Below are 18,439 nucleotides of genomic sequence, written 5' to 3' on the forward strand. Positions count from 1 at the left end.
TAATATTTTCTTCACCTTCCAGTTTCATTTGTTGGAGATGCTCCTGGTTTGTTAAGTGCCTGATTATTTGGAATTCAAGGTACATTTTGTTGAATGTAGCTTTAAAATGATATTGAGATTTGCCCTGTTTTATTAAACATATGTTACTTTTCTCAATTTGAAACACTGCAGATGTAGTTATACCTTTTTGCTTTGTAGGCTTAAGTTAAATGCTGCAGGGATATCAGTTGTCCAAAATTTGATTACTGACATTCAAAAGATTTGATGCATTTGTCAATGATTCTTGATGCTGTATTTGGGTGAGAATAAAAAGTTGATCATGGCAATACTGGAATTTCATAACATGGGGAAGATGGCAGAAGAATGTGCGCAGTAAGTTGAAAATGGGCTATGCTACTCTACTGTGGGCAGGGGGGTAGGTAGATGGGAAATCAATAATGCGTTAAAACAGTCTATATGAAATTAATGGCATATATTTGACAGTCTATATGATCCCAGTCTCAATTAAAGACTTCATTCCAACTTACAAAGCAGAAGCTCATTCATATTTCTTTTCACTATGTTAGATATGTTATAACCAAGGCCGCTTTAACTCTCCTTACCACTGAAATAGAGAGGCTAACCTCATGTCCTTCAGCATGCAAATGTAAAGATGATCCGGGTTAGAAGAATCAGATTAAGCTCTTGCTTCAGGTAATCATTGATCAGAAAAACATACAATTTCCATTTCACTTAATTTTTCCCTTGTCTGATGGCACCATATTTTTTATCATATCTTGCTAATAGTTGTCAAGGATAACATCAAAAGCAAACTACCCTTCAGGCTACCACTAACAGAAACTTTCGTTCATGCGGCATTTCCAAATTGCCAAAGATAGAAACATACAAGGTAAGATAGATTTGAAGGGAAGGGCTACCACTAACAGAAACTTCAAGGTTAATTGTTTCAGTCCTCACCAAATTACCACCGAGCACCATTTTCCCTATGTATAAAACCCAAAGGCTGCAAGGTGCAGAACATCACTGCAAACAATTAGATGCCCCTTCACCGCTATGCAAAGATACATATAAAAACATTCAGTTCTTCCAATCTGACAGCATAATATAATGTTGTTAATCTGCCAATATGGAATCAAATTTCTATAGGATAAATACTGGAGGATTTAAAGCCTCCCTCCACCTTGTCTCCATCTCAAGCCTTTTGCTCAAATTAATTTAGTCATGACATTGCTCATGAGATCCAAAAATATCCTGCAATTCAGAAGTCAAATTTCAAATTGATGAATCTCAAGAGATACTAAACACAATCTAAATTTTGATGGCTGTACAAATACATGTTCATATTTCTTACTCTCCATGGCACACTACTCATGTAAACCAAAAGAAAGGACATGCATAAAACATGAAACTAATCTTGAAAAAGTAATATAACACTTTCAAGCAGGAGGAAGGACAATGTGAACGCAAGACCATTGTATCAACTTAATGTTCCACACAATCAACCAACTTAGTCCAACAAATCAGTTGAGCTTAAATAAATGGATGTTAACACAGCCAGTAACCAAAAATTATACTCTTATCACTGTTCCAAGTCTTGAGAGGTGTATCATCTTTTCCTCTATTACAGCAGAAAGATTTTAAAACCCTTAGATAAACATGAAAAAACCATTGTGAAACTCCAATTCATTTTACCTGGTGGTATAAGCTTCTAAAATTGTTTTCATAAAATCCAGGGCAGATAGAATTCAAGGCAAGGGCTACACAGAGGTAACTTCATCTGAAGGTTAGGTGATTTTCTATTGTGCAGTATTAGGACACGTATTTTGCCAGCATTAGTTTGCTCCATTTTCATCTGACAAATTACCAGACAGACCAAACAAGAGACAAGTTGACAGCACCTGGCACATGTTGACGATCAACAACCCAACCCAGCTGGATTGAGAACCTTCACAAGCAAATCTATTTCTTTTTCTTCCATTTGCTTCATTTTTCTGTTGAGTGTATCAGATTATTGTTTATGAATTGAATTATTGCAGCCACTATCAGCAATAGAATAACACCCCCTACTCTATGCTTGAATTCTTTTTGCCAAACATATCTTTTAAATGCTTCATATACAAGCGGATTTGAAGTATATCATATCAAACTTCTAGGTCGAACAGCCAAGAACCCCAACAGCTAGGGATGTTTTGTAGGAAGAAAGATAATATCAAATATTCCAAATTCAAAATAAACTTACTATCTTCTTGGGCTTGATGCAGCACCAGTTGTCCTGAAATAAGAATACAGCAATGAGTTTCTACTTAGAATCAGTCAAAAACATCAGACCGTTCTATTAAATACTAATTAGTACCTGCTTTGTTGTCTGCCAACTAAACTCATGTCAGGCCTCCCTTGAGATGCACCCTTGCTCTGAGGAAAGCCGGTTGTGTCGCAGTTCAATCCATTTCCAACTGTCAGCAGTACAGACCGCCCAGGCCTGGTTTCAGAGCCATTCAGTTCCATGTGATCCTTTGATTTGCTCAAAATTTTAACATTTGAGACTCCTTCAACAACATGAAAGGAACCACCATTCTGGCTCTGAGTTGCAGAGAACTGAGAAGGATAGTAAAGAATATTTGAAGGTTAATAGATTGCAAGCTCACAGAACTGGAGTTATCAGCATTCACAGATGAGGACTCAAGGGAGGTAACCTTTTTCAATCGGTGGGACTGTGCCATGGGAGTGACTGCTACAGAAGGCAACATTGATGAGAATGAAGATGGTGCTGCAGCAGCAGCAGCTACTTTAGCAACAGCTGCTGTAGCAGCTATGATTTCTTGTGCACCTTCTCGAAGCTGAATGTAGTCCCCCTCAATCAGAAATAACTAAACCGGGGGCAATAGAGGAGTCTTAGTATAAATAAAAAATATATATCAAAAGTTTGGGAGACAAGGAAAAAGATAGAGAGGACATACATCAGGATGACTGGCCACAAATTCATCAAGCTTGCCATACTTCTTTTTATAATCATGCCAGTGTAGAGGTGCAAGCATTTTTCCAAGTCTATTTGGAAGCTGTTTAAACACATAGCACAAATGGTCAGACATCATAACTAAATTATTTGTAGTCTACTAATTTCTTCATATCTAACAAAAACAGATCATTCAACTCACTGTTGAACTAATCCTAATCCTGCCACCAGAACCTATCGTGCGAGCTATAGAAGCCAGCAATGCTCTTTCATCCAACAGATAACTTTCCCCAGGCTTTGCAACTATATTACTTTTCTGCCCAGTGGAAACAAAGGTATCCGTCAGAACAGCACTAGAGGCACTCTTTGTGGCGGATTCAGTGAAATTTGCAGCATGCGTTGGTGCTTCGGATGAGGACACATTGATAGCAAAACTTGAATGTTCCATAATCGTGATTTTGTTGTCCAGTTCACGATCAATAACTGGATTGGGCTTCTTCTCCTGTGGCAGTATTAATTTAATATGAGCTTTCAATCTAACAACAAGAGGAGAATAACCATTGCATCTGAAGACCATAAATTGCTCGAAAGAAACATAACAAGAAGCTCATGTACAGTAGCCTGGATTTGTGGTAGCACACAATAATTTAACCTTAGTATCATTGCCTTGTTCAGGAGTATCCAGCCTAAGAGCATCATGAAACTGGGAAGAAATTTGCGGCAAGTCCTGCTGAGATTGAGTATTGTCATGGCTTTCATCTACAGAGACATGCACCTAAAAAACGTATGACAAAATCAAAAAGCTTAAGGAAATGGAAAGAAGTGGCACAAGGCAAGTTCTATAAGAATTATCTCTTTGAGCTGCCAACCTGTCCCTCTCCATTTTGCGATGGGACCACAGAGTCAGCATCTAACCCTGCACTAACCTTGTCATCTAAATAATTTGAACGAACAACTTGCCCATTTACTGTTGCTTCATATTCACCATGAGATTCAGCTCTCAACAAGTTTTCTTCAGTTTGCTCAGGATACTGGTTGTGTGCAGGCAATTGCTCGCCATCTGGCACAGCCTTGAACACAATAAAGCAAGACAGATAACAAACAATTGCAAGTTGTAAAATTGAGGAGCAGGAACAAAATGAAATATATCATTTACCTGTTGGCTTTGCCAGTTTTGAACTGATGACATTGCAGGTAAAGAATGAAAATGAGATTGTGTGACATGTGATGGGTGTGGTACACCTTGTTGGTGCATTACAAACGGATGCATCGCAGTTGGAAGGTAGGTTGGCATTCCAAATAGGTTTGAAGGAGTATATGCAACACCATGAACATGGTCGGTCTAGTAAGAAGAAAAATACATCTCAGGATGATAAGGAAATAGAAATGTGAAATACGAAGTTGATGCGGAGTACTTTCTGCATCAGGACCTGTCATAACCACAGTCTTTCCTCCTCTCTGGATCCTTTCTCAGAGGGGTGAGGAAGCATAAATTTAGATTGTACAAAATCTAGTTCAAACAAAAGAAAGAAAGAAATGACAGCACAGACTAAGTTGTATCAGTTTTTCCTCTTCCACTACAAAGTCCAGAATAAAAAAAAAAGAAATGACAGCAAGGATTGAATTTTTGTGCTAATTCAGTTATTCATCAATAAAGAGCAGAAATGATATGAAGATAAAAATGTGTCAGGGATGTGGACATGAATAGACCTCCTAACTCCAGAGAAATTTACCCAATACAGCTAAGCATTACATCAATGGAAAAAGAAAGCAGGTGGAGGCCACAAAGAGACAACGTGGAAAATAAGATTTTTCATAGTCGCTCATAATTGATCCTACGCCTCAATATTGACAACAGACGAAATCCTATAGCATGCATACGAAGAAATGACCAACAGGAAACAAGAAAAAGTGGGGCATAATTTAACCTGTGTTAATGTGCTTCCTCCAGAAGTTTCAGAATTGCCATTTTGTAGATTACCAGAGTTCACACTGGGTGGATTATTGTCATTCACCTCCGATTGGCTACCATTAATATGCCCAATTCGAGAAGCATCATTTGAATTTGCATGGGAGGCATGTGACCCATCTGAATGACTTCCACTCTTTTCTCTTATATCAGCCAATTCAAGCTGGAGCTGTTGTATATGCAGATGAAGTCTTTCCATCTCCCCAAACTGATTGAAAAATAATCAATTTAGCCTCTAGTTAAATAAAGGTCAACAATCAGATTTATAATCTGGACACCAAATTGACTATTACAGCTCAAAACACCTGTCTTTGACAACCAAGCCACAGCTGATGATACTGATCTGTTCGTTCTCGTAGTTCAGCTTGTAAAGTGTGATTAGTGGTTGAATGCAGAGCATCCATTTCCTGAGCGCGAGTTATCCAAGCTTGTGCCTCTCTTATCTGTTCGTCTTTAAAAAGGATAGTTTCTTGAGCAATCCTATGCTGAATAAAGAAAGGTAATCATTAAAGCACATTAACTTATGAAAGTGCACACCTGAAAAAATTATCTCATATTGGCAGACAAACTGCATGACCTAACATCCAACTTTGTCCAACAAAACTTCAATCAAGAGGAAGATAAAGCATTTTACCAAATTTATAGCTTAACAAGACCAAAATACAGGACCAAGACCATCAAAAGAAAGTGTAAGTTAACTACATCCACCACAGTTTAAATGAATATAATAAAATACAATTTTGAAATAGAGTATATCAAATGAGATAGTGACAGCAGAGGTGCTGCAGAAAGCTTGATAAATCAATGCCACGCGGGAAAGAGTACACATGCATAATACAAAGAGTCGAATAACATATACAAACCTGTTCCTGCAACTCTATTAACTGGCGCTCTTTTTCTTGAACATGTTCCTGAAGATCATGGATTTGTTTAATGTGTTGTGCTCTTTCAGCTTCAGAGTTATCCCTCTCTCTCCTGCAAAAGTTATGTGAATCATACATATTATAATCACAAAGCTCAGGCAACAGAGAGGACAGGCAGAAAAATGAAACCAATCTCAGCCATGTACATAATACACGAGCAGCATGGAATAACACAAAATTTAAAGCTCATCAGACTTAAAACAATGATTTAACAGAAAAAACCCTTGAAAGAAAGCAAACCATAATAAGTCATGCATGCAATAACAAAATTACGGAGCAAGGATATTCATCCATCCAAAACTGGAAATACCAATTAAAGTACAAAATATTTCAACATAAAAGCGAAGGAGTACCTGTAGCTCTGCAGCTCTTTGCTTTGTTCTCTTAAAAGATCCTCTTTGGCCCAAGCCTGCTAAATAGAGGAAGAGTATAAATTCAATACAACAATAACCAGTCATCAGCACCACATAGTTCCAAATACAATAAAAGAAAAACACAGTTCTCAAACTAACCGCTTCATTATCCAATCTAATAGCATGCAATTCCCTTTCCTTTTCGTCAATCTTTCTCTCCAGATCATGTATCTTCTGTTCCTTCTCATGCAGTTGCTCCTAAAATCAACCATCCTCTAAAATTTCAGCAAGGTAACAGTACAAGTGGTACACAACCACACATCCAACTACAAATGCACCAGAACTTAAAATTTTTTTAGAGAGAGATGACTAGCATATGCATGTACCTATAGACATGCATCAAAGCCTAAAAAAGCTTCACAACAAAACACCATGAGTAGTACATGTTCTTGTACCGTCTACAAATGAATCAAATCTGGACAAGACATCACGAAGCCACCCAAAGAAAATGAAAAACCTGAAGCTTGACAGTGGCATTTGCATGCTCTTTTATTTGAGCATCAAATGTATTCTGCAATCCCATGATTTCAGATCTTGCAATGAACTGCGCCCGAAGCTCAATCTCCACCTGCTGCAACTCCTCCCTTTGTTTCGCCACAGAATGAAGCCTCTGCTGCAAAATATCATTGTCCAAGCCTCCATCAATTGTTATTGAGCAGAAATCAACATCCAATGGTTCTCTTCCATGCTGCACCTTAATATAATACAGCAAATCACTCCTGTTTTAACAGTCATACGGGGGAACCTAAAACAAGTAGACATTCACATTAAATCTGTAGCTCAACAGAACATAGTTATTACCTCGTATATCAATCTCTCGTCGGATTGACCTAGTTTTGAACGCTCCATTTCCTGTGCATAAGCATGTCAAAACAAAACGACATAGAAAGAACAAAAACCCTAATACTTTGATGCAGTGTCGCATCAAATTTTGTTCTCCATAAAGTAAGAGTCAGAAAGATTAAATGGAGTAAAGCCAATGCAAGTAGATTTTTCAATTAAGGCTGCCCCAACAGACGTATTTTTTAAACATAAAATTCAATATCAGATTCCAGAACATCCGGAGCAGCAATAAAGCCAATGCGAGGAGATTTTTCACCTCGTTACCGGAATTTCGAACCGTTTGCTCAGAAACGACGCGCCATTCCTTACGGGAAGCTTGCGAAGCAGCAGACAACGGCAGAGAAACGCCTCCATTTCGAGCGGCGGAGGACGCACCGGCCGCGGGCTCCATTAATGCAAAAGTTGAAAAGAACACCTTTCTTAAGAAGCCCTAATTTCTCATTAAAACCCTCACTTGAAGAAGTTAAATGGAAAAAGTCAAAAAAAACGACAGAAACCAGCAATGGAGATGAAAGAAACTGAAGCGAGAATGGAAACGGAGAGTTGAAATCGAGAGTAAACTTTTGTACGTTTTATGTCTGGAAGGGAAGATTGGGCAACTTGGGGGGGGGGGAGGTTTGTAAATTAGGGGTTTTAGAGGGACTTAGAAGTGAAAATAGTAAAACCCGCTGAGAGAGAAGAGATGGGTTGATTTTGTGAGGGAAAACTTTTTGGATGCAACTGATCCTTCCAGCATTTATAGAGCGAGGGCGAGAGAGGTATTCCCTATTTCGCGCCTAAGAACTCCCCGGATTTTGATGATAGATCGCAACCTGAAGAAAGATTCAGCCCAATCCGATGTTTATTGGGCCAGTCTACTTAGATAACAGGCCACTGAAGACCATAGAAGCCACGTACTTTGGGCCAATCCACTGACTTGTTAGGCCCAACATGGACATTGACTTTTGGTCAATACTACCTCCATTGGCGAAATGTGAATTGTTTAAAATGATCTTAATTAATTTTTTTGTTAAATTACAATGAATTTTTCTAAAATTTATAATAATTATAATTATTCTTTTATTATTAAAAAATTATAAATATTCCTATTAATAACAACCGTTTAACAAGCACCACCCCACGTGACAGCTCATTCTATGGGACATTTGTTATTTCTCAATCAACGAAAAAGTATTTATAATTATAACAAAACTCATAGGAGCCCATTGTATTTTACTGCAATTGATGATTTCTACAAATATGCAAAAAAAAAACAAGAGTAATTTACCTATATTAACATATAAAGAAAAAGGTTTTTATATTCACCAATAACGATTGATGACACCAGCACCATACTAATTCGTTCTGAAGTCAAATATGCTATTCAAATTTAATATATTAATTTATATAGTTTATTTTTTTATGTTAAATTATAAAATATAAAAATATATTTATTATAGGTACATAAAAACAAGATGAGAGAAGAAGTAATATAAATAAAGGGTAGAGTAGTGTTAGGAAGGTGCGGCGAGTGGTGAGGGGTTGAAACTTGAAAGTCAATAGTATATGGGTCGTGGTATTATGTGTAATGAAATGGTTGGTCTTTACCAATCAATTTTAAAAAGACAAGAAAGCTAAGTGAAACTGAAAGGCCTGGCTGCCTTCTCTTCACTTCCCCCCAATACCATACCAACTTCCAACACTTGTACTAATTAACCACAATTTTATCTTTAATCACCACTAGACTTATATATTTTTATTCTCATTATAAATAAGTAATAAATGTTTGTATTTATCGAAATTGACAAATTTTATTATTGTTATGTTATAAAGATACTAGATTTAATTCTTTGTCATTTTGTATATATAATAATTGGTCAAGATTTCGATATTAATATTGTTTGACTTTATTATTAGTGTCCTCTCATATTAATTATAAAAGAAAAGGATAGTAATAGTGTAGAGCACGTCAAGAATAAGCAGCTCTACACATCCACTGCTTCAGGAAACAAACATAAAGTTGCAACTTGCAACTGCCTGCTCATTCATCTTCAATCTCAACATTAATATAGTCCCCGTGGGACACCCTTTCTACCACACTATTTTTTTATAAAATATCGGGTTAAATGCAATTTATCCCTATGTGTTAATACAAAAATGCAATTTACCCCCTTGATAAATTGATGATTTTTAGTGTCATAAGGCGTAACCTGCACTTTTTCTTTCATAGGGAATTTTTTGCACTTTTCTATTAACACAAGGAGGTAAAATATAATGAATATAGAAAGGTCTGATGTTCGATTTTTTTGGGGGGGGGGGGGTGTGCGCGCGAGCGTGCATGAGTGTAAAAAAAAAATTGTCAATATAATAATTTTTTAAATCAAATTTAATCAAAATAAATTAATTATAAAATAAATAAAATATAATTATTTTTTTGAAATTAAATATTATATATATAATAAATATATTACACCTATCATATAATTGATTTAAGCTACATGTAACGTGTTGGTTTGGAGTAGAAATTTATTTAGAAGCAGTGTGAACAAAAAAGCAAAATTCTGTGCGTATGGCAACTGGCAGCTCACACCCAAGCAATCCACACACTATACAACTACCACCTCAAAATAATTAATACATAAAAATCTCAAAAAATGACAAAAGTGATGGCAGTTTCATTTGGGACCCACATCCCCAACGCTATTGGTCCTGCGTATAACACCTAATCATTTAATTTCCTTTTTTTATTCGGTATAAAAGTATATTATTCGAATCTAATTATAAATGTAATTTTATTTATTATATAATTTATTTGCAAAATCACTGTACGTCTATTCTGAGAAAAAAAATTAATTCAAATTGAATTTAGTCAGATCTAAATAAATTATATGATAAATATAATATATTTATTGTATAATTGATGTGCAATTTTAAAAAAAATATGATCAATCACACAATTTTAAAATAATTGATTTAATAAAATTTGAGATGTTAAAGTATTTTAAAATCATTAATTTATTTGCAAAATCACACAATTTTGTACCATCAATTTGGTGCCGCCCACTAGAACAGCCTGATTCGTTGAAGATGAAAACCAGATCCAGAGCTCGAGCCAATTAATGGCGAAATAAAGCGGTAAAAGTTTTAAAAACAAATGTGTTTGTTAAAGTATCAGTGAACTTTATCATGTATCATAAGAATATTTCATCATCATTTGTGTCGATTAAAGTATATGACTATTCTAATTTCGAGTTAATGTTTTATGCAAGAAATTTGAGGATTTTACAAGCGGAGGACACATCAAATTTGAGTGTGTGGAGGAGCACAAGAATCCTAAGGGAATTCAGTCAAGCTCCCGATGAATACAAGTTTTTGAAGGAGCAAATATTCTTAAGGGAGTGGTTCTAATTTATTTAACATTCTTGAATATTTTATATTTATCAGTATAGTAGTAATAGAAATTACAATTGCGATTAGTCCTCATCGCTTTGCAATAAACCTATTTACGTAAATTAAGAATCAATTAGAAAATAGTCATCATCGCTGTGCAATAAACCTATGTACGTAAATTAAGAATCGATTAGAAAATGATAGTCTAATTGATTTTTATTAAAGAAGGACCACATAATAATGTTTAAGAAAAATGTTAGTTAATTAAGCAATATCCTTTTATTGTGGGGCAAAGGGAAATTTATTTGCTTAAATCTATGTACAAACTATTACACTTAAAGTTTTAAAATACCTTTGTTCTTATTATACAAATATAGTTTGTAATAAATTTGTAGCATCACCTCAATTTAATTATTGGCTTAATGACTGTTAAGTTGTTTTTCACGCTAATGAAAACCAAACTTGCAGAGTGATTGAGCACCATTTGAGTTCAAGCTAACAATTGGGCCCAACATTCTTATAGTAGGTTGGGAAGCCCAAATAGAGGGGGGCTAAAAATTTAAGATTAACCTAATAAGCCTAAGCAAAAAAGCATACCTCCTCTGAAGCGCATAATATGCCCTGGAGTTTAGAGTCAAACTTTCTTAATGTGCATAATACGTCTCGAAGTCAAAGATTAAAGCTTTTTTGATGCGCATAATACGTTCGAAGCCAAAAATTAAAGCTCATTTGAGATGCATGATACGCCTCAGAGCGAAAAGTCAAGCTCCCTTAAAGCGCATAAAAAGTCAAAGCCCTCTTCAGGCGCATAAAAAATCAAAGCTCTCTTCAGATGCATTGAAAATCCAATTTCCTTGAAGCCTATAATACTCTCCAAAGTCAAAAATCAAAGCTTCCTTAAAGCCCATGAAATGCCCCAAAGCTAAAAATCAAATTTCTTAAGACGTATAATAGAACGTCGAAGTAAGGAACAAATATGAACTCATTTCTCATATATATATATATATATATATATATAAACCATACTAGTCAAAATACCAAAATAAATAGAGCATACACAAAAACCAATGAACATTTGGGTTCAAAACTCAAAATAAAGTTAAAACTAAACCAGCAACAAAATTCTTAATCATATAACACTAAATAACATTGTCTTGATCCTCAGTGGGTGGGGCTAATCCTCATAACCACATTAAATCTAGTCACAACCGCCAACTCACACAAAAATTATTATCATACTAAATTTCTAAATTTTTATCATCAGCACTATAAAACAAAATATGCTTGCAAAAGAGCTCATAATTCGATTGATTTCTTAAATATCCTAAGGATGTTCAGGAATTAGGGGTGTTGATGAAGGAAAAAAATCAAAACAGAAAAAAAAATCATTATATTCAAAAAGGAAGGTGTTGGAGAAACAAAAAAATCAATAGAAAGAAGAAAAATTAACATTCCAAGAAAGAAATGTACTAATAAGGAAGAAAATCAATGGATAGGGGAAAGGTTGATATTATAGAAAAAAAAAGGTAAAGACGAAAACAAACAAGGGTTGACTTACCAAATTAATATAATGTTGTATTAACATAAATAACCATTCATTATTGAGATAGAAAAAAAGAAAAAAGAGAAAAACTGAATTGCACCCAATTAATAAAACACTAATTGATCTCATTTTTTGGTACCATGAAAAACATTTATCAATTGTTACATGTATCAATCAACAATAGATAAAAACAATTGAAAGAGTAAACTATTCCCAAAAGAATAACAGTTTCATTTCAATTTGTGGGGTGCATCAAAAATAACTCAGGAAACGAACTCAACCTCCAAATTACACAACACGTGAAGAAACAAATTAAGCCTTGAAGCACGGAAAGTGATGATGATGGTGGTGGTGGTGGTGATGATGATGATGATGATGATGCGACGTCGTTTCCTTGTCAATCAGACCCCTGACATGACAGAACTCCTCCACGTGGCAGGGGATATTGATCGGACCCTTCTGATCGAATCCGTACTCCTCCTCCGCCTCCTTCAGCAGCTGCGTGAACAGCGGGTGGTTCACGTAGATCACCGGAATCACAAACCGCTGCTGCTCCGCTCCTTGCCCCACAGTTATAGCCAAGCATCCCTTCGGAATACTCCTAGCCTCACTTCTTCCGCCGCCGTGGTGGAAATGAACGTGCGGCATATATGTATATACAAATACAAATCACTAACAATATGTGTATATATGAATAGCTCTGTACAGAAAAGACAGGAATGAGAGGTGGATTGGGTGCTAGAAGAAGAGAAGAGAAAAGGGCCAAGGATCAGATGCGGAGATGGCGAGATTGAAGAGGGTTAAAGCGGAGTCGGTTAGAGATCTAGGTATATTGGTCATGATATGTGATTACAACACCACCACTAACACTGTAACGCATATGAAACACTGTTTTTCTAATTCCGCGAGAGATTTGAAGAAGAGAAACACAAGCCCATGTAGTGCTTATATAGAGATAGAAAGAGAGAGAATCTGCTGCTCTGCTCTCAACCGCAGGGTTTGTTTCTGTATGGTCAGGATTTCTTAGATTATACGCCAACCCCCTTTTTATCTTTTTCTCTTTTTTCTTCTACAGTGGTAACCACTAACCAGTCCAGTTGTGGGGTGGGGAGGGTGAATTGGGTATTTCAATTGCATCCTTTTACATATAAACAGTAATTGTATATTCATATTAATATTTTAATATATTGAGCGACTAATCAATACATCAATTCAATTAAATTTTAATATTATAAAATAAATTATGATAATTTTATATAAAATAAGACAATTATTCACACATCCTTAAAATCTCATTTTGGTACACTAGTTCTGATGACATGTGATGGTTATGAAAGCACAAGGGGCAGATTTTGCCTACTTGACCGAGTTAAAGGGCAAGTGACAAGGGACAACGTTAGGGGCGGGATATACAAAAATAATATTAAATATATTATAAATGAGATCAAGTTCAATTGATGAAGTTGAGATCCCATGATTTTAAAGGTCGTGCTTTCCTGCTATGTGCGTGGGATGCTGTCTATTATAATAGTAGGCGGTGTTGAGTAGAATATGATTATTATAATAATCTTTATTAGATATGTCGACATAAATGATTATAATTGTACTCGATTTATTTTAATTAATAATAATTTATCACTCCTACCTCAAAAAAATATTAAATATATAATAAAATTAATTAATCCGTTAAAAAAATAAATAAATCGTCGACTAAGTTGGAAGAAAAATGTGAGTAGGTTTGTGACGGAGGACTTTTTCTATTTTTGGGACATCACTTAATATAAAAATTTATAACTTGTATAATAACTATTTATTTATAAAAATAATTACAAATTATTTATAATTACTGACATTGTACTTATTAAAAATTCAAATTTACATATTTCGGACATAAAGTGAGGCGTTCGTGGCAGTTGATTTAAAATAAAATGATGTCACTGGATTTTGTTGATAAATTGCATTTATTAATTGGATAGTATTAAATTAAGAAATCAGTTTTAATTAAGAATGGGAAATAAATTGATTGGTCAACACTCAACCGGACTAAATATGCATTGAATTCTGAAAGGTGAGGAGATACAGTGGTGATATGATCATGTGCATTATTACCAATTAAACAGAAACGACGACGTCATAGGGCGTGAGCGAATTGCAGGTGGCGTAGCTTGTTAGTGTGTAGGTGAGGGCAGGTGATAGCGGGATTTGGGATGAATGATTGAGAGACAGAGCGCCAATGATTAAAGGAGTTTGCTTTTAGGGAAATCAAATATGGGCCGCAAGTGACGCTCCTGATGGGCCATAGCCCAGATTGGAAGAAGAGGGCTGTCATGTGATATTCAATCATGCTCCTGCCTGCCATTCCCATTTTGTTGACTTTATGCACCTTTGATGTTTGACTATGGATACAATTACAAAACTAGCAGAATATGGATAAAATGAAATTTTATAAACAATTTTTTGAACATGTAGAAATAAATCACCTGCTACTTTGAAATAAGGTGGCTTCTGTGTTGTGTTCATATGTGTGGTGGATGCCCATTTTTTTATAGGACTTTTATTGGATTTGAATATTATTTATTTGGACATAGATCAGCTTCCGCACGTGAATATGTTTTGACTCAATTAATTCATCTATCAAGATGCATAAGACTTAAAAAATTTGACACGGGTACTTGTGCAAATTTGTCATATTGAATTGTTGAAGAAATGTAAACTCTAAATTGATCATGGACTTTTAATTTGAAACTGAATTATTAGTCAATATATTTTATCTTTTAAACGAAATTTTAGAAATAATCCTAAATTTAAAAAACTTGACACATTTAATCATCTACTTTACGAGATCTTTAAAATAGTCCTAAAATTGAGAAAACTCGATACATTTAATCCTATATTTTACAGAACTAAATGTTCAACATTTTTTGAATTTTTTGAAAATTTCATAAAATGTAGGACTAAATATATCGAGTTTTTCAATTTTAAAATTATTTTAAAAATCCTATAAATAAAGGGCTAAAAGTGTAATTTCACTTTTATTAATAAAGTTTGAAAATTTTGACATGAAAACAAGACATTTGTAGCTTGGACATCATTCTTGTATATGATAAACTATATCCAAAACTTAAAAAGAAGAATGACCACAATATCTTTCCCTTACTTGCAAACAAAATCTCAAACATCCACTTTAATTAGCTAATAAATGCACAACAACCAAACATATCTTATATATTTTTCGAATTTCAAACTAAACACAAGCAACTAAGTGACTAACTACCACTTGTTTGGGCAACATCTGATTGAAACATTTGACCTGCATTCATACTTAACCTTATTCAAACAAAAAAAACACAAATTTTCATGGAATAAAGATATAAGGAAAAGCGGCTTAATTATGTATGTTTGGTAAGAGTGATGTGAAATGAGGCATTAATTGAGTGTATAGGTTTGAAGGTGGAGGTGGGCCCAATACATGAGCCAGATTTGAGACAACATACACACACCTTTAAGAAAAGGAAACCTCAATCAATGGTGGTAATAGATTAAGACATCCATCGCCCCTCCAACACTCTGGAATAAGGACCAATCAATGTTTCCACTTGTTATCATTAACATTATGAATTAAAATATATGATTAAATTAATGGGTAACTTAAAAATAAAATTATATATCAAAGGCGCGCAGCAACAAAATGGATGGAGTCACAGTGTATGCACATGTTGGTGACTTTTGGTACGCTTCCAAGGCAACCCAAAATCATTCTCCCATCCACTTAGTCATCAAGCGTCTTATTCAATTTCTATCTTTTATAAGCCATGCTCAGTTTTAGATCTTGAAAGACCAAATCATGTTTATCTAATTAATATAGAAAAAAGAACAATTCGATTCTCAATTATAAATGACAATTTATAGAACCACAATGTTAAGTTTTGAAATATCAATACGTCCACTCCATGTTCATCACTTACTCCCTTATAATTGTGTATTAGTGATAGAGGAAAGGATCAATAAATAATTAATATTAATACTTTTTCGTTTTTAAGAAATTAAGTGTAATATGGTAAGTAGTATGATTTTTTCTAATGAATGAAATTTAGAAAGTGGTTCAAGTTCAAGGGGATTATATATGAAGTTTAAATAGCTGTTCAGGTTCAAATGTATTAGTTACCGGCAAAATGACTCAAATGAATAAAGTCCAAAAGGGGGTTCAGATTTAAGGAGGCAAATGTGAACATTCCAGAAAAAAAAGGTGTTGAAGAAGAAAAGAAGCTGGAAAAAGAAAAAGTTAACGTTGACTTACTAAATTAGTGTAATGTTGTATTAGTATAAATATCCATTCATCATTGAGAAAGAAAAAAGGAGAAATTTGTTTTTATTCTATTGTAATTATACGAAATATCATCCCAGCCATCTATTTATACCATCAATTAGTTTTTGTTTTTGAAACTTGGGTCTTATTATATGCGAGATAAGTATTACATGTGATGTGATTGATTTAATGTAATAAGAGTATCTTATTGGGTCCAAAAAAATCAACAATTTGCAGGTAGGCCGAATTAAGCTTAACCAACCCACATTTATTTAAGCTTATATAGGCTTGTGGGAAAACGTTTTTTAAGTCCGTAGTGAGTTATCCAAGAATATCCGGACTCCATATCCAAGCCCAAGCCCAATCCCATTTGTCTGCGTTTTCATTTTCATTAGAAAATATGTATTTTTAAATTTGCATACATTTTCATGTGAAACGATAATGTGTTTAGATTAATTAATAAATTTGTGATTTATATTGAATTGTGATGTTAAATAAATATATTTTCAATAAAATTATGTATAAATGAATATATTTTCACTTTAATGATGATTTCAAAAGCCGAAAACTGTAAACGAAAATACAAACAAACTTGTCAAGAAAATTGATTATTAATCGATAAATGAAATTTGGAAGCTCAGCTTCCGTGAATTTGAACAAAACTATGAACATAATTACAATCTGTACTTTCGCGTGATAGTACATGAAAATGCAGTATACAAATCATATACCTTTGTTCTGTGTGATGGTACACACAAAAAAGCTATACCAATCAGATCCGAATGGCGAGGGCTAACAAACTCGTAGGATTACGCCGTTCCTCGAGCAATGAGATTCATTCCTCGATTACCAAAATGTCCTTGATCCGCCTCGATCACGTTTGACCTTGATCAACGACCACGACCACTCACGTCACCGAGTTGGACCTGTTATCTGAAAATAAAACACAAGGCTGATCGGGATCGTCCCGACGACGCTTCGATGCCTAAGTCAGATGTTGAGATCGAAAGGAATATTCAGCGACCCAAAATATAAGTACGGATGAACAGTGTACCTTCTCTCAATGGACTTAGGGTATTTATAAGCGTCTGAAGATGGGACCCTCCTGGGGGACAGGTGTCAACTTCAGGTACGCCCATGTAATGAATCAGCCCTTTCTCCTTTGGACACCTGTCCGGTGGATAATACGGGTCGGATTCGGGTCTATGGGGCCCGATTGGAGACGTCATCAAGCCACAATGTGCCACGTGCGACCTGCGACCTTCTTACCTTGCGACCTTCTTAATGCCTTTTTTCCCCACCGACCTGCGATCTGAAGTGCGACCTATGTGCAAATTCATGTTTTGTTCATTATTTTCTTGAGACATCCTTATCAGAATTCCCCCACTTCTTTCAAATGTAATTTATTACATTGGGAAGAAGTATATCTTGCCCAATTTAGATCGAAAGAAAATCTTTGCAAGGTCGCGTGTTTGATGCAATTTGATGGTCAAGGGTTGGATTTTTGTACGCGTGTTTATCACTCGACCATAAATTGAAGGGCCGTGTTGCAATAAGCCGAAGCGTTGCATTTAATGAGTTGCCACATGTTGTCCATCCGTCCGACGTCACGATCTCCGAGGTGCCACCTGTCATCCATCCTCCGGTTTCAGCTGGGCGCGTCTTTCCACACAGTGGTCTATATATACTCCCCTCCTTCAAAATTCGCTTGTTCCATTGCTTCGGCTTCGAGATCGTTGCCAGACTCCCAGCGACCTGCCTCCTCGACCTCGACAAGGTACCATGTCTTCCATTAACTCGAGCTTTTCTATTTCTGCGACTTCTCCTTTGCATGAACTCGAGGGTCCCTCTACAGCTAGATCTAGGTCTAGATCTAGGTCGCAGTCTAGATCGAACCCTTCTGATAACCCATCTGATGACGAGACCCCTAGGTATGTTAGATACCAACAATCTTTAGATAACAGCCCTTGGATAGGCATTGTTAGTAAAGTGAAGCAATCCATTTCCCAAATAAAGGAAAAATACTTTATCCGTCATGATTTTGAGGTCTTGATCCCCAGATCATTTGATCGCATGCACACCCCTCCTGTAGGATTTTGTACTCTGTCGATCGGCCACTT

The 18,439-nt window shown here is 35.3% G+C and overlaps 2 protein-coding genes across 8 annotated transcripts; both read right to left on the reverse strand.

Moving 5' to 3' along the window:
• Positions 1 to 825: 825 nt before the first annotated feature.
• On the reverse strand, positions 826 to 7,816 carry LOC105160290 (RNA polymerase II degradation factor). Of its 7 annotated transcripts, none has more exons than XM_088879802.1 (17): positions 7,358 to 7,816; positions 7,060 to 7,110; positions 6,716 to 6,871; positions 6,358 to 6,456; positions 6,199 to 6,257; positions 5,786 to 5,897; positions 5,228 to 5,407; positions 4,882 to 5,130; positions 4,110 to 4,295; positions 3,823 to 4,023; positions 3,606 to 3,728; positions 3,156 to 3,455; positions 2,958 to 3,056; positions 2,694 to 2,867; positions 2,354 to 2,595; positions 2,240 to 2,272; positions 826 to 1,251 (listed from the first exon to the last, which is right to left on the reverse strand). In XM_088879802.1, coding segments are annotated over exons 1-17 (2,400 nt in total). In that variant the 5' UTR covers positions 7,493 to 7,816; the 3' UTR covers positions 826 to 1,250. The 7 variants fall into 7 exon arrangements, with proteins under 7 accessions (XP_088735928.1, XP_020548985.2, XP_011075909.2 ...); XM_020693326.2 differs by having other exon boundaries at positions 6,716 to 6,946; XM_011077607.3 differs by having other exon boundaries at positions 6,199 to 6,254; positions 6,716 to 6,952.
• Positions 7,817 to 12,117: 4,301 nt separating this feature from the next.
• Positions 12,118 to 13,014, reverse strand: LOC105160291 (auxin-responsive protein SAUR32). Its single transcript, XM_011077608.3, has one exon. It carries the CDS (start codon positions 12,659 to 12,661, stop codon positions 12,326 to 12,328), a length of 336 nt encoding a protein of 111 aa, XP_011075910.1. The 5' UTR covers positions 12,662 to 13,014; the 3' UTR covers positions 12,118 to 12,325.
• Between the last annotated feature and the right edge of the window lie 5,425 nt (positions 13,015 to 18,439).

This window comes from Sesamum indicum, linkage group LG4 (genome assembly GCF_026168435.1).
Source record: "Sesamum indicum cultivar Baizhima isolate 11 linkage group LG4, ASM2616843v1, whole genome shotgun sequence".
In the NCBI taxonomy this organism is placed as follows: Eukaryota; Viridiplantae; Streptophyta; class Magnoliopsida; order Lamiales; family Pedaliaceae; genus Sesamum; species Sesamum indicum.